The sequence below is a fragment of the Erythrolamprus reginae genome, chromosome 5 (assembly GCF_031021105.1).
Source record: "Erythrolamprus reginae isolate rEryReg1 chromosome 5, rEryReg1.hap1, whole genome shotgun sequence".
Classification (NCBI taxonomy): domain Eukaryota; kingdom Metazoa; phylum Chordata; class Lepidosauria; order Squamata; family Dipsadidae; genus Erythrolamprus; species Erythrolamprus reginae.
Window position 1 is genome coordinate 77,149,999 of NC_091954.1, and position 13,193 is coordinate 77,163,191.

A 13,193-nucleotide genomic window follows, 5' to 3' on the forward strand; every position below is an offset into this window, starting at 1 on the left:
GATTGTTGTGTACACAACAGTACAATACAAAAGGAAATTTCAAATATTTATTTGCTATGCACAGCCTAAACATTTTAAAGCATAGATGTGATAGTAAATAGGCCTCATTATTTCACAGCTGATCAGACTTACCTGCCTTTAGTCATTCCATTCCAGCACCTATCCTCATTTACAGAACCAGAGGATATTTTTTCATTGCAAAGTGTTGTTGGGAGGAGAGCCCAGAAGTCTCTTACTTCCCTCAGTTTCCCTTTGGCATCTGAAACCTGTCATTAGAAAGAGTGATTATGGTTGGAGAAAACAGTTTTAACATCAATCAATAGCTTTACATTCTATATACATTGTGTATTTATATTAGAACCCATTCCAAAAGCATTCAAATAGTAGACAATTGTAACACGACTAAAAACAAAGTAAACTAAAAACAAAATCCTATTCTATTCTATTCTGTTCCATTCCATTTTAACCTATGCTGTAACCATCCCTTAACTGTTACCGGTTTTAGTATATAATAACAATTAAAAATACATTATTTTCCATGTTAAATTGGCTTGTATGCAAATCTCCAACTTAGAAATGCTGGCTTGCATAAAATGGTATGGCTATGCTTGAGATAAAATTAATTTTTGGTTATATTTATCACAAACTGTGAGAATACTATACATGGCATTAAAACCACAAAAGCTAGTAAAACAGTCTACATCTCATTTATTTTATTAAAAAGTGTTATGTGAAAGCCTTGATTTTCAAAAGCCATAATGGGTGTCAGAGGTCTAGATCTGTGGGGCAATCAAAGGATAACAATGGCATATAGATTGTGACATGAAGGAGGAGTAAATGATAAAGGGCATACATTGACAAATGAAATGAAAATAATATCTGTTCTGTCTGGGTTTTCCCAGACCTCCACACCCACTGAAAAAACAGCCAGACACTCTGGTAAAATCCAAAAGTATTTTATAGCAGGAAAAAATAAGCACAAAGGAAAACCTGTCTTCACAGCAGACAGGTTACAATACGTTACAACAGGGTCCTGATGTCCAGTCAATTTCACAAGCTTCTTGCTGGCACACCCCCCCAAGGTTTCAATAGTCCAAGGCACAAACCAGGATTGTAGCCACCAAAGTTCACAGACAGGTCTCACGAATCTCCAAGATAAAACTCCACAAGCCAGGAAGGGTGGGGCCGCCTTTTATCCTTTCCCAAGCACCACACCCAAACCCAGCTGTGACCTCTAATGCTGGAAATACCTAGCCAATTGAGTTCGTCTCTGATTAGCTCTCCTTTGTCGCATATCTATGATATCATGAGCATCTTCCCCCAGGGAATCCAGGCTGCTTGCTGGGGAGAGCTCCCCCTGGTGGAACTCTGGCTGTCCTTCTTCTTCAGCCTGGGATTCCGCTTCCTCGTCAGTCTGCACCTCCTGGTCCTCAGCCTCTCCCTCTGAGCTGGAAGCCGACAGCAAATCAGCCATTCCCGGAGGGGTCCCAGGCTGAACCACAACACCATCCCCCCGCGGAAGGCCCCTCCCCACCTGCCAGCGGAGAGGACGCGGTTTCTGAGGGAACTGGGCGTGAAAAGCCCGAAGAAGATCGGGAGCGTCCAACAACGCCGCTTCCACCCAGGAGCAATCATCCGGATCCCCCTCTACCCATTGCACCTTGTACTGGAAACACCCATCCACCCAACGGGAATCCACAACGTCATGTACCATAGCTTCAGGGAGGTGATCACGAACACACGGGGCAGGAAACACGGGAACATTGGGACGGAGCGGACAATCGGGAGGGACAGGGACTAGCAGCGAACGGTGAAACACAGGGTGAACCCGCAAGTTGTCCGGCAGGGTGAGCCGGTAAGCCACCGGATTAATCACCCGCTCAACGGGAAAAGGACCCAGGAACCGGGGATCTAGTTTGTGCCGGGGTAATTCAGAGGCTACATATTTCGTGGACAACCACACCTGATCCCCCACCACCAAGGGGGGCACATCCCGTCTGGAGCGATCAGCCACCCTCTTGTAGTCCTCCTTGGCTTTATTCAGGTATCTCTTCACCATCTCGTGAACCGCCTGCAGCTCTGAGAGAAAGTCCTCAGCAGCAGGCACCGGGGAATCTAGGAGGGTCAAGGGAAAGAAGCGAGGGTGAAATCCATAATTTGCGAAAAAGGGCGTGAGCCGGGTCGATGAGTGACGGGAATTGTTGAAAGCGAACTCCGCTACAGGGATAAACCGGGACCAATCCGTCTGACGATCCGCCACTACACACCGCAGGTATTGTTCCAATATCCCGATCACTTTTTCTGTACCGCCATCGGTCTGGGGGTGCTGCGTCGAGGCGAGGCACACGGACACATTCAGGGCCGACATCAATTCCCGCCAAAACCGGGCTGTGAATTGTGTGCCCCTATCAGAGACCACTCGATCCGGAAGCCCATGTAACCGAAACACGTGACTAATAAACATTTGAGCCGTGAGTTGGGCAGTGGGCACCCTAGTGCAAGGGACAAAATGCACCATCTTGGTGAGCATGTCCATCACCACCATGACTACCGTGAAACGAGCAGAGGAAGGCAAATGAGTGACAAAGTCAATGGACACGGCACCCCAGGGTCTCTCAGGCGTGGGCAAAGGTTGCAGTAATCCCGGTGGGGCTCCAGTCACCCCCTTGGCCGTACGACACTGGACACAGGTGGCCACATAGGAACGCACATCATCTTGGAGGCGTGGCCACCAGAATGTCCGAGAGACTAGCTCCAATGTTTTAAACAGACCAAAATGCCCCGCCACTGGACAGTCATGACACTGGGTCATAATCAACCCTCTCACTGGGCCGGCGGGAACATACAGCTGCCCCCGGTACCGAAGCAGACCGTCTTGAAACGTCCATGGGGAATTGGGTGTTAACTCCCGCACTCTCTGCGCTACAAACCCATCCTCACGCTGCGCCTCCCGTAAACGGTGACGCAAGTCTACTGGGTCCTGAGTGGCAGCCAAAGCTGCAGGGGGTAACACTGTCTGCAGAGGGGCCAGCTCCTTCGGGTGCGTGTATTCTGGCTTGCGCGACAAGGCATCCGCTCGGGGGTTCTGGGCACTGGGAGTGTACCTGATGCGGAAATTGAACCGCGCGAAAAAGAAAGACCAGCGGATCTGTCTCTGGTTTAATTTCCGGGCCGTCTGCAAATACTCAAGGTTCCGGTGATCCGTCCGTACCTCGATTTGATGACGGGCCCCCTCCAGGTAATGCCGCCAATGCTCAAAGGCGGCCTTCACCGCTAAAAGTTCCTTCTCCCAAATAGTATAGTTCCTTTCCGAGGGAGACAGCTTCCGGGAGAAGTAGGCACACGGAAACAACATGTCACCGGGCCGATGGGCTTGGAGAAGCACTGCGCCAACCGCTACATCTGAAGCGTCGGTTTCTAACACAAACAGCTGAGCGGGATCAGGATGGCGCAGAAGCGGTTCCGCCATGAACGCCGCTTTCAGGGCATCAAAAGCCCGCTGTTCCGCCTCCCCCCAACCAAATGGGACTTGTTTTTGTAACAACCGAGTCAAGGGCGTGGTTAACGTGGCATACCCCGGAACAAAAGCCCGATAGTAGTTTGCAAACCCCAAAAGACGTTGTACGTCTTTCACCCGTCGTGGAGGTTGCCAAGACTGAAGTGCGGCCACTTTGTTCGGGTCCATGGAAATGCCACCTGGAGATAAAATGTGCCCCAGAAATTCGACGGTAGTCTGGAAGAATTGGCACTTCTCCAGCTTGGCATACAACTGCTGCTCCCGCAACCGGAGCAGGACCCGGCGCAAATGGGTCAAATGCAAGGCATGGTTCGGGGAATACACTAAAATGTCATCAAGGTAAATCACCACAAAATGGTCCAACATGTCCCGGAACACGTCGTTCATCAGATGTTGAAACACGGCCGGGGCGTTGGTGAGGCCAAATGGCATCACTGTATATTCAAAGTGGCCATAACGCGTGCCAAACGCTGTCTTCCACTCATCCCCGGCCCGCATCCGGACCAAATTATACGCACTGCGCAAATCGATTTTGGTGAATACCGTTGCCGTCCGCAACCGGTCCATGAGTTCAGGGATCAAGGGCAAGGGGTACCTATTCCGCATTGTGATGGCGTTAAGGCGGCGATAGTCACAGCAGAGGCGAAGATCGCCTGTTTTCTTTTTCACGAACAAAACAGGGGCAGACAAAGGGGACTTGGATGGCCGAATAAATCCCTTGGCCAGATTCTTTTCCACAAACTCCTTGAGAGCCACAAGCTCCGGCTCGGACATGGAGTACAAACGACCAGCCGGGAGCTTGGTGTCAGGGAGCAGGTCAATGGCACAGTCATACGTCCGATGTGGTGGTAGCCGATCCGCCTCTTTTTCGTTGAACACATCGGCGAATTCCTCGAGGCAACGGGGTAATTGAATCGCGGGAACTACTGGGCCGTGGGCTGCGCACACATGTCGGTGATGGTCCACGCACTGCAAACTGGAGAAGGTGACCAAGTTCTGAGACCACACCACCTGTGGGTCATGGGCATGCAGCCATGACAACCCCAACACGAGGGGAAAATGAAGCCCCTTGGTAACATAAAACTGTAGGGCCTCCTCATGAGTTCCGATGCACATCCGCACCGGCAGGGTCTGGAAACGGATGGGACCAGCCAACAAAACCCGCCCATCGATAGTCTCCACAGTTAATGGCGGGGTAACAGGACAAAGGGGCAAGGAATGACGTTGGGCAAAGGCTTCGTCTAAGAAGTTCGTCGTCGCCCCCGAATCCAGAAGGGCCAACGCGGGGTAAGTCCGAGTCCGTTGCGCGATATGCAAGGTCACCGCAAGCGTCAGGTGTCGAGACGGTCCAAATTCGGGAGTCGTGGAGTCAGACGAAAGTGGGATCCCCGCCCGACCTAGTGTTGCCACCAAGCCGGGCCCCCCTCGTTTCCCGATCGTTCCGGCGACGGAGGACATCCAGACGAAGGCCCCGCCATCGGAGAGTTCAGGGCAGGAACGGGGACACCAGGGGTTGTCTCCTGTAACTGCACAGGGGACGCCATGGGAAGCACGGGAGGGCTGTAAGGTACAGGAACGACGGCAGCCACGGTGCTCCGCCTCTTGTGGGGACAAACGACAGCAAAATGTCCCGGGGCCCCACAATAGAAGCACAACCCAGCTGCCCGCCGACGCCCTCGTTCCTCCGGGGTCTGTCGGGGTCGGGCGTAACTTACGTCCATCGGCTCCCCGGCAGCAACACGATCCATCAAGCGTGGAGGCAGCGCTGGTGAAAAACGTCGGGGCGCAGGGACCGGAGCCGGGGTGCTTACGGTTGACAACCCCCGCCGCGAAACAGGTGTCGGCGGGACGCCTGATGCACGGGGGTTGGACCGTCCCGCTCGACGGACTTCCCTGGCCAACAGCCTGGCCTCTATTGCCAAGCAATGCCGCTCCAAACCGTCCAACGTGCCGGGCATCACCTCATGCACTAAGGCGTCCAACATCGTGTCGGATAGTCCATCTTGAAAGGCCTCGATCAGGGCAGCCTCATTCCACTGGACTTGCCCGGCCAGAGACCTAAAGTCAGCCATATAGTCCACCAGGGGGCGCGAACCCTGGCGTAATTGCTTCAGCGCCCGCGTGGCCGTTTGTTCCTGCACCGGGTCCGCAAATTGGTGACGCAGCAAGTCACAAAAAGCATTGTAGTCCTGGAGTAGCGGATCATCCCGGGCCAGGTAAGGTGCCACCCACGACGCTGCAGGGCCAGCCAATAAACTGCACAGAAACGCCACCTTGTGGTCATCCCCTGGGAAGTGCATCATCTGCGCGTTGATAAAAAGCTGCACCTGGCTCTGGAACGCAGAAAACAGCCGCCGGTCCCCCCAGAACTTTTCCGGCATCGCCACAAAACATTTCCTTCTGGGCAAAGGTGCTGGAGGTGGTACCACAGGTACCGCCTGGGGTGGGGCCGCCTGGGACAAAACCTCCACTTGACGTTGTAATAACAAGACTGTCTGGGTCAAGTGAGCAATGTCCCCTCGCAACTCTGCAAAGACAGCCTGCATGTCAGCTGCAGAAACATCCATGGTGACAGGCAAAAACAGGAAGCCGACAAACAAAAGAAGTCCAACCAGGAACCAGCAGCAAAGAGCAAGGAACAAAACAACCAAACCACCCCTCCAAAATGAGCACCAGGTGTCTGGTGGTTGGTGGAGTTTTATTCTGTTCTGTCTGGGTTTTCCCAGACCTCCACACCCACTGAAAAAACAGCCAGACACTCTGGTAAAATCCAAAAGTATTTTATAGCAGGAAAAAATAAGCACAAAGGAAAACCTGTCTTCACAGCAGACAGGTTACAATACGTTACAACAGGGTCCTGATGTCCAGTCAATTTCACAAGCTTCTTGCTGGCACCCCCCCCCCCCAAGGTTTCAATAGTCCAAGGCACAAACCAGGATTGTAGCCACCAAAGTTCACAGACAGGTCTCACGAATCTCCAAGATAAAACTCCACAAGCCAGGAAGGGTGGGGCCGCCTTTTATCCTTTCCCAAGCACCACACCCAAACCCAGCTGTGACCTCTAATGCTGGAAATACCTAGCCAATTGAGTTCGTCTCTGATTAGCTCTCCTTTGTCGCATATCTATGATATCATGAGCATCTTCCCCCAGGGAATCCAGGCTGCTTGCTGGGGAGAGCTCCCCCTGGTGGAACTCTGGCTGTCCTTCTTCTTCAGCCTGGGATTCCGCTTCCTCGTCAGTCTGCACCTCCTGGTCCTCAGCCTCTCCCTCTGAGCTGGAAGCCGACAGCAAATCAGCCATTCCCGGAGGGGTCCCAGGCTGAACCACAACAATATCTATGTATTATAACCATGAAACTAAAAAAGGGCAAGGGTGAAGGAGATGAGGATATCAGAATGAAGGCCATGAAATGGCTATGAAAATGCAAGAAAGAAATCAAAGAAAAAACTGTTGAAGTAGGATGACTGCATGAGTCCTACAGGAAAAAGTATTAGAAGACAGATGAAATAAGTGAAATTAAAAATAAAAGTGATAAAATATTTTGAGAGGTAACCAAACTGAAGGATGCCTGGAGGGACTATTTTTAAATTTTATAAGGGAATGAAAGGGAGGTTTTGAAAAATGTATGCTACTGTATACCTGTATTTATTTGTATGAAGAAAAACAGATAAAATGTAAACTTGAAAAATAAAATGTAAACTTGAAACTCTTCAAGAAAATGGGAAAATGATGAGTTTGTATGTATAAATTGCAAAAGTAGATGTAGTTTGCTTAGGGCTGTGGTTGTATGACTTTTTTAAATGCGTGAAGATTACATATCTAACTGAGTCTTGAAAGAATGTCATTTTTCTTCCTTTCTACAAAGGTAACTCATAAGAAAAAAAGGCAAATCCTACAGGAAGATTAGTTTATGTGTGGCTGGTAAGATATTTTCCAAGAACTAGGACTGAAAGGATACAAGAGATGACATGAGGCAAAATTTAGGAAGACCATTATGGTTTTTTGCCAGGGAAGGCATGTACAGTTCAGATTTTTGCTCTAACTAAGAAAGGGAGTAGGATACTTATAAAATTGTAGATGGCAAAACAAGAAAATATAATCCTAGGAATACAGAGTGCATTCAAAAAGTAATGCAATTTTTAAAAAAGTAATTTATTGAACAGATTTGCACAAACACTTAAAATTTTTCGAAGTACTGTCCTTGGGCCTCTACACATTTTTTCCAGTGACTCTGCCATGACCAGTACACGCCCTGGAAGACGTCTTCAGGGATCTCTCGCAAGGTCTTCGTCACGGCTGATTGGATCTCTTCTATGGACGAAAAACAGGTTCCTTTCAGGGCTGCCTTAATCCGAGGGAACAAAATGAAGTCTGCTGGGGCGATGTCAGGACTATAGGTGTGGGATGAGGCAGCAGTGGCACCTGGTGTTTGGCCAGGAACTGGCAGACTCGTAGCGTGTTGTGGCAAGGCGCGTTGTCGGGATGGAGTTGCCAGGTAGTGGAGATGTCTTTTCTAGTCCTGATGACCCTTTTTCAGAGTCTTTCCAGCACATCCATGTAGTAAGCAGCGTTAACTGTCTGTCCTTGAGGAACAAACTCCTTATGGACCACTCCTTTACTGTCGAAAAAGACAATGAGCATTGTTTTCACTTTTGATTTGCTCATTCCTGCCTTTTTTGGCTTTGGGGGACTGGTCGGTGTGCCACTCAGAGCTTTGGCGTTTTGTTTCTGGGTCGTATTCAAAAACCCAGCTTTCATCACCAGTGATGACATTGTCCAAATAATCAGGTTCAAGTTCTATACATTGCAAAAGTTCACTTGAAATTTCCAATTCCATTTTTTTTGTGACACAGTCGGCGCACAGAAGTTTACAATAACTGACCACCTGCTGCTTCCACAGCTTGGAGAGCACTGAGACCAGTTTCGTGGCAAAGTTTAGTGTCCCCCCCCCCCAAGTGCTTTGGACCCACTCCGACCAATAGGAGCCGCGCGGGAAATTCAATTGCATTACTTTTGGAATGCACCCTGTTTGTATTAAATACAGACCAAGAAAATTTTAATGGCATAAATTTTCAGAGACACTATTCTAAGATAACACTTTTTATAACTGCTAAAGATTTCATATTTTTATGATTTTATGTCTAGTTTGCGCTTCTGCTTTTTGGGTTCATACAATAATAATGAAAAGAGAATAACAAATCTGATCAGTAAAGCAAATGAGAAAATATTCTTGATTGTTTCTTTTGAAGAATGTGGATGGTAGTGAGAATTCTCTAGTGTAGAATAAAGGCTAACAATGGAAATGCAACTTTGGATGCTATTGAAAAACATCCCAAAACAAAGGCAGAAGAAACACTATGTTTCAAGACACTATTAAGAAAATAAACCGGCCACTCCATACTAAAATATTTACAGTTAAGATACTTAACATTGATGCAATAATTTTCAATTGAGAAAGTCTATTTATGTATCTTCAGTTCTGCAAAGTAGTAGCAGATCACATTTACATGATTTGAATCTTATGTTAATAATCAGGGATTTTGCTGCCAATGCTAGCAGTGTTTAGATGTTGGATACAATCTGAGAAGACTCAATCCATCAGCTGTCTCTATTTTACAAACATATTATGTTCTTTCAAAGTGTTTATCTTCTTTCAAAGATTGGCTGTAGTTTAGCTGAACTGCAAAAGGATCCCAGAATGATTTTATACAGTGAGTACAGCCAGCTAATGTCCCTTTTTCCTTGAATGACACATGATACTACTATTGCTTCTTTTGCATGTCAGTTCTCGGTGATCTTCCCTCCTGTTTGCTTCTACCAATATTCTATTCCTTGGTTCTTCTCCTTCAATCTTTCAGCATCTTCTCTTCTTTTCCAGCCCTAGCTCAACAGCTACCAGGATAAGCAGATACTGGCTCAGAAGCATGTCAAGCAATTCATTCATGATGGTCTCTTTGTAATCATTACAACCAATATTGCAAAAGTTTAGCGATTTTCACATTCTTAAAATGCATGACATAACAGTGCAATTTATTGTTATTGTAAAGTACAGTATGTCCCGTGTCTGAGGTGCCCATGATTATTAGATGAGACATAAACATTTTACTTGCTGAAAATTATTATTATTATTATTATTATTATTATTATTATTATTATTATTATTATTATTTATTGGATTTGTATGCCGCCCCTCTCCGGAGACTCGGGGCAGCTCACAGCAATAATAAGACAGCGTACAAATTTTTTTCACCAAAATAAATACAACTATCTCAAAATTCATCTGGGTGGGGAAAAAACCAAGGGTGAGATTTAAAGCTTTACAAGACAGGGTAACACAAGGCGGATTTGGACTACCAAACTTTCAAGCTTACTACGAAGCATCGGTTCTTTTATGGGCAAAAGAATGGATAACCCTCCAAGACCAGAGACTCCTGGCTTTGGAAGGACATAACATTCTCCAAGGATGGCATAGCTTCCTATGGAGCGAAAAAGAGAAAATTCCAGTATATTTCAGAAGCCACATGATCAGGGACTCCTTAATAAATGTATGGTTAAGAATTAAAAAAGAACACTATTTCAAAATCCCAAGATGGTACTCCAGCCTTGAAGCACTTAGACATCCTAACTTATTTCAAACACAAAAAGTGCTGAATTATAATCACACACTAGATGAGAAAGGGGGTATAAAATCTAGACAACAACTACGAAACCAAAATATCAATATTGATTGGTGGTCCTACGCCCAAATTTTGACGAAATGGAATAAAGACAAAAAGAAAGAAGGAATCCAAGAAAAAGATAGTACAATTGATAAAATATTATTAGGATATGGGGAAAAAATTATATCTAAAATGTATAATTATATAATGGGGTATACTATGGAAACTGAAATAGTAAAAGAAAATATGATTACCTGGGCCAAAAATATAGGTCATAGCATTTATATCGAACAATGGGAACAAACGTGGAAAAACCTGAAAATTACTAAATCAGTTCCGTATAAAGAAAACCTACAAAAAATGTTTTATAGATGGCACTTATCCCCAACGAGATTGGCTAAGATCTACCCCAACTTAAAACCAAACTGTTGGAGATGCAATAGCAAATCTGGATCCTTCTTTCATCTATGGTGGACATGCCCTCCCATAAAAAAACTATGGAAAAAAATTCAAATATGGATACAACAAATCACAGCAATCTCACTAAAACTTACACCAGAAATATTCCTCCTGAGCATAATGGATTCGAAAAATAAAAAAGAAGACATACCTAATACAACATATAATTACAGCTACAAGAATCACAATAGCACAAAATTGGAAAAGAGACAATACACCAAATGAAAGAGAAATTATTTAAAAAATCTATGATTGTGCAGAAATGGATAGGCTCACCCAAAAACTTAAAAACAAAGAAGATTCGAGATTCTATAAGAATTGGGAAAAATTTTATGACTGGGTAAAAAATAAAAAACAAATGGAGAAAGGAAAGAAAAACAAGGAAACAATATAAAATGTAGATCAAAATACATTAATGGATAATGTAGAAATGGCTATAGTGATATCGGATTACTATGAATACTCTGATCAATCCAATACGATTTCTTCTCAAGTGTAACTTAGAAATATATTGATAAAAATAAAACAACAACAAAACCGCGGCAACCATATGCCGCCCAATTAACAATCTAAACTTTTTAGAACTATCACAGTTCAGTGGGGGGAAGGGGATGGGAGGAAGACCCAGAAGATTTAAAGGATAACGAACTATAGAGATATAGTACTTTAGCCATAATAGGTTATGATTTTGATATGTATATTGACTAGACAAAGTGTAACTGAACAGAATAATCATATTTATACCTGCGAGTATATGCTATCATAATGTTGTCAATTAAGATGCATCTTCCTCCCTTTGTATATAATTCTTTGTAAATTAGTAAAAATTATTAAAAAAAAAAAAAAGACAGCGTACAATAATAATCCAATACTAAAAACGATTAAAAACCCATTAATATAAAAACCAAACATACATACAGACATACCATGCATTAAATTGTAAGGGCCTAGGGGGAAAGAGTATCTCAATTCCCCCATGCCTGGCGGCAGAGGTGGGTTTTAAGTAGCTTACGAAAGGCAAGGAGGGTGGGGGCAATTCTAATTTCTGGGGGGAGTTGGTTCCAGAGGGCCAGGGCCACCACAGAGAAGGCTCTTTCCCTGGGTCCCACCAAGCGGCATTGTTTAGTTGACGGGACCCAGAGAAGACCCACTCTGTGGGACCTAACTGGTCGCTGGGATTCGTGCAGCAGAAGGCGGTCCCTTAGGTAATCTGGTCAAGTGCCATGAAGGGCTTTATAGGTCATAAAGTCTAAATTTAAAATCTAAATATGAGAAGAATAACTCCTTATATTGGTAAGCAGAACTGCTAAGGATTTGGTGTGTTTAAAAAAGTGTCTTTTGATGATGAAAGAAAGGCTCCACATTGAAACTATGCTTATATGTATTCCTTCACTCCATGAACATTTTTACAAGGCCCAATGAGCATTTTAATTAACAGGTTACACAAATAGTTCTAGTGCAGAATTAAATCAAAAAAACCCTCTGCACTTACAAATTTCTCTGAACCAAGCCCAGAAGGTTTATCTTCGGTGACATATTTTCCCCGCCTCTTCTTATCTTCCACATTGGCAGCTTTTGTATTGAGTTTGGGATTTCCACAACCTTGAAAAACCTGAGGAAACAGAAGAAAATTACCAGATAAATCTCTGCACATTTACTTCACCAATATTAAATTTACTTACAATTCTTTTCAAATATGAGCACATCCTGATTTCCTATATATTTCATACTAGTGTTTTTGCTTTGCTTGATTTAAAAAGCTGATTTTAAAATGTATAGCACAACGACCTCTATTTTTCTAAGTTGCTTAAGCCCTCCAAAACTAGCATTGATATGGCATGTCATATATGCATAATACTGTAATTAGTGAATTAAAAAACCCCCACCCTAAAGCTTTCTTTTGTTGATTTCCTTAACAATCTAAGCAAACAATGATTAATGGATTTTGAAGGCATTTTCATTCTCTGAACTGATGGCTTTAAATCACTATATTTTAGGCAGCAGTACCATGTTCTCTCTTTTTTCTTTCTGTCAGTCTATTGGTGACTTATTTACTTGCTAGTCAGTTCCTGATGCACTTTCTCTCAGCAGCTTTAATTACAGTTCTTCTTTTCCATAAGAATAATAGCTGGGGTCCAGGAACTCAAATTATGCTGTTCACATCAGGGTCAATTGGATGGCAAGAGGCAGGTTTTGGATTTGTGATGGAATAAATTTCTTTTATGCTGGGCTAAAATATCACACTCTGTTCAGGAACACATATAGGACACATGTTTGGAAATCAAAGGTGATGAGGAAGAGACAGAGAAATCTCACCGTGAGCTCACTCTTATACTGGGAAGGAGACAGTGAGCTCACTCTTATATTGGGAAGGAGACACATTCCAGTCAACACATACAAATTAAAGATGACAGGTCTAGGGTTTAATCATTCTTGTATGACAGTAAAAGTGGCTTTCCACCTATTGGGTCCTGAAGAATGGAAGCTTAACATGTCTATTTTTTATTAGTAGAGACAATGGAATCATCTCATTGGTAACATGTCATTGAATGTCACT

General features: G+C 44.6%; 1 protein-coding gene across 1 annotated transcript in view; it reads right to left on the minus strand.

Annotated features, from left to right (window-relative positions):
• GPC1 (glypican 1) overlaps window positions 1–13,193 on the minus strand; it is a 253,882-nt gene that overhangs the window by 6,724 nt on the left and 233,965 nt on the right. Inside the window, exons 6-7 of the mRNA XM_070753246.1 lie at window positions 12,129–12,248; window positions 133–266 (exon numbers count right to left, since the gene is read on the minus strand). Of these exons, the coding sequence (XP_070609347.1) occupies window positions 133–266; window positions 12,129–12,248 (254 nt within the window). The remainder of the gene's footprint in view (window positions 1–132; window positions 267–12,128; window positions 12,249–13,193) is intronic.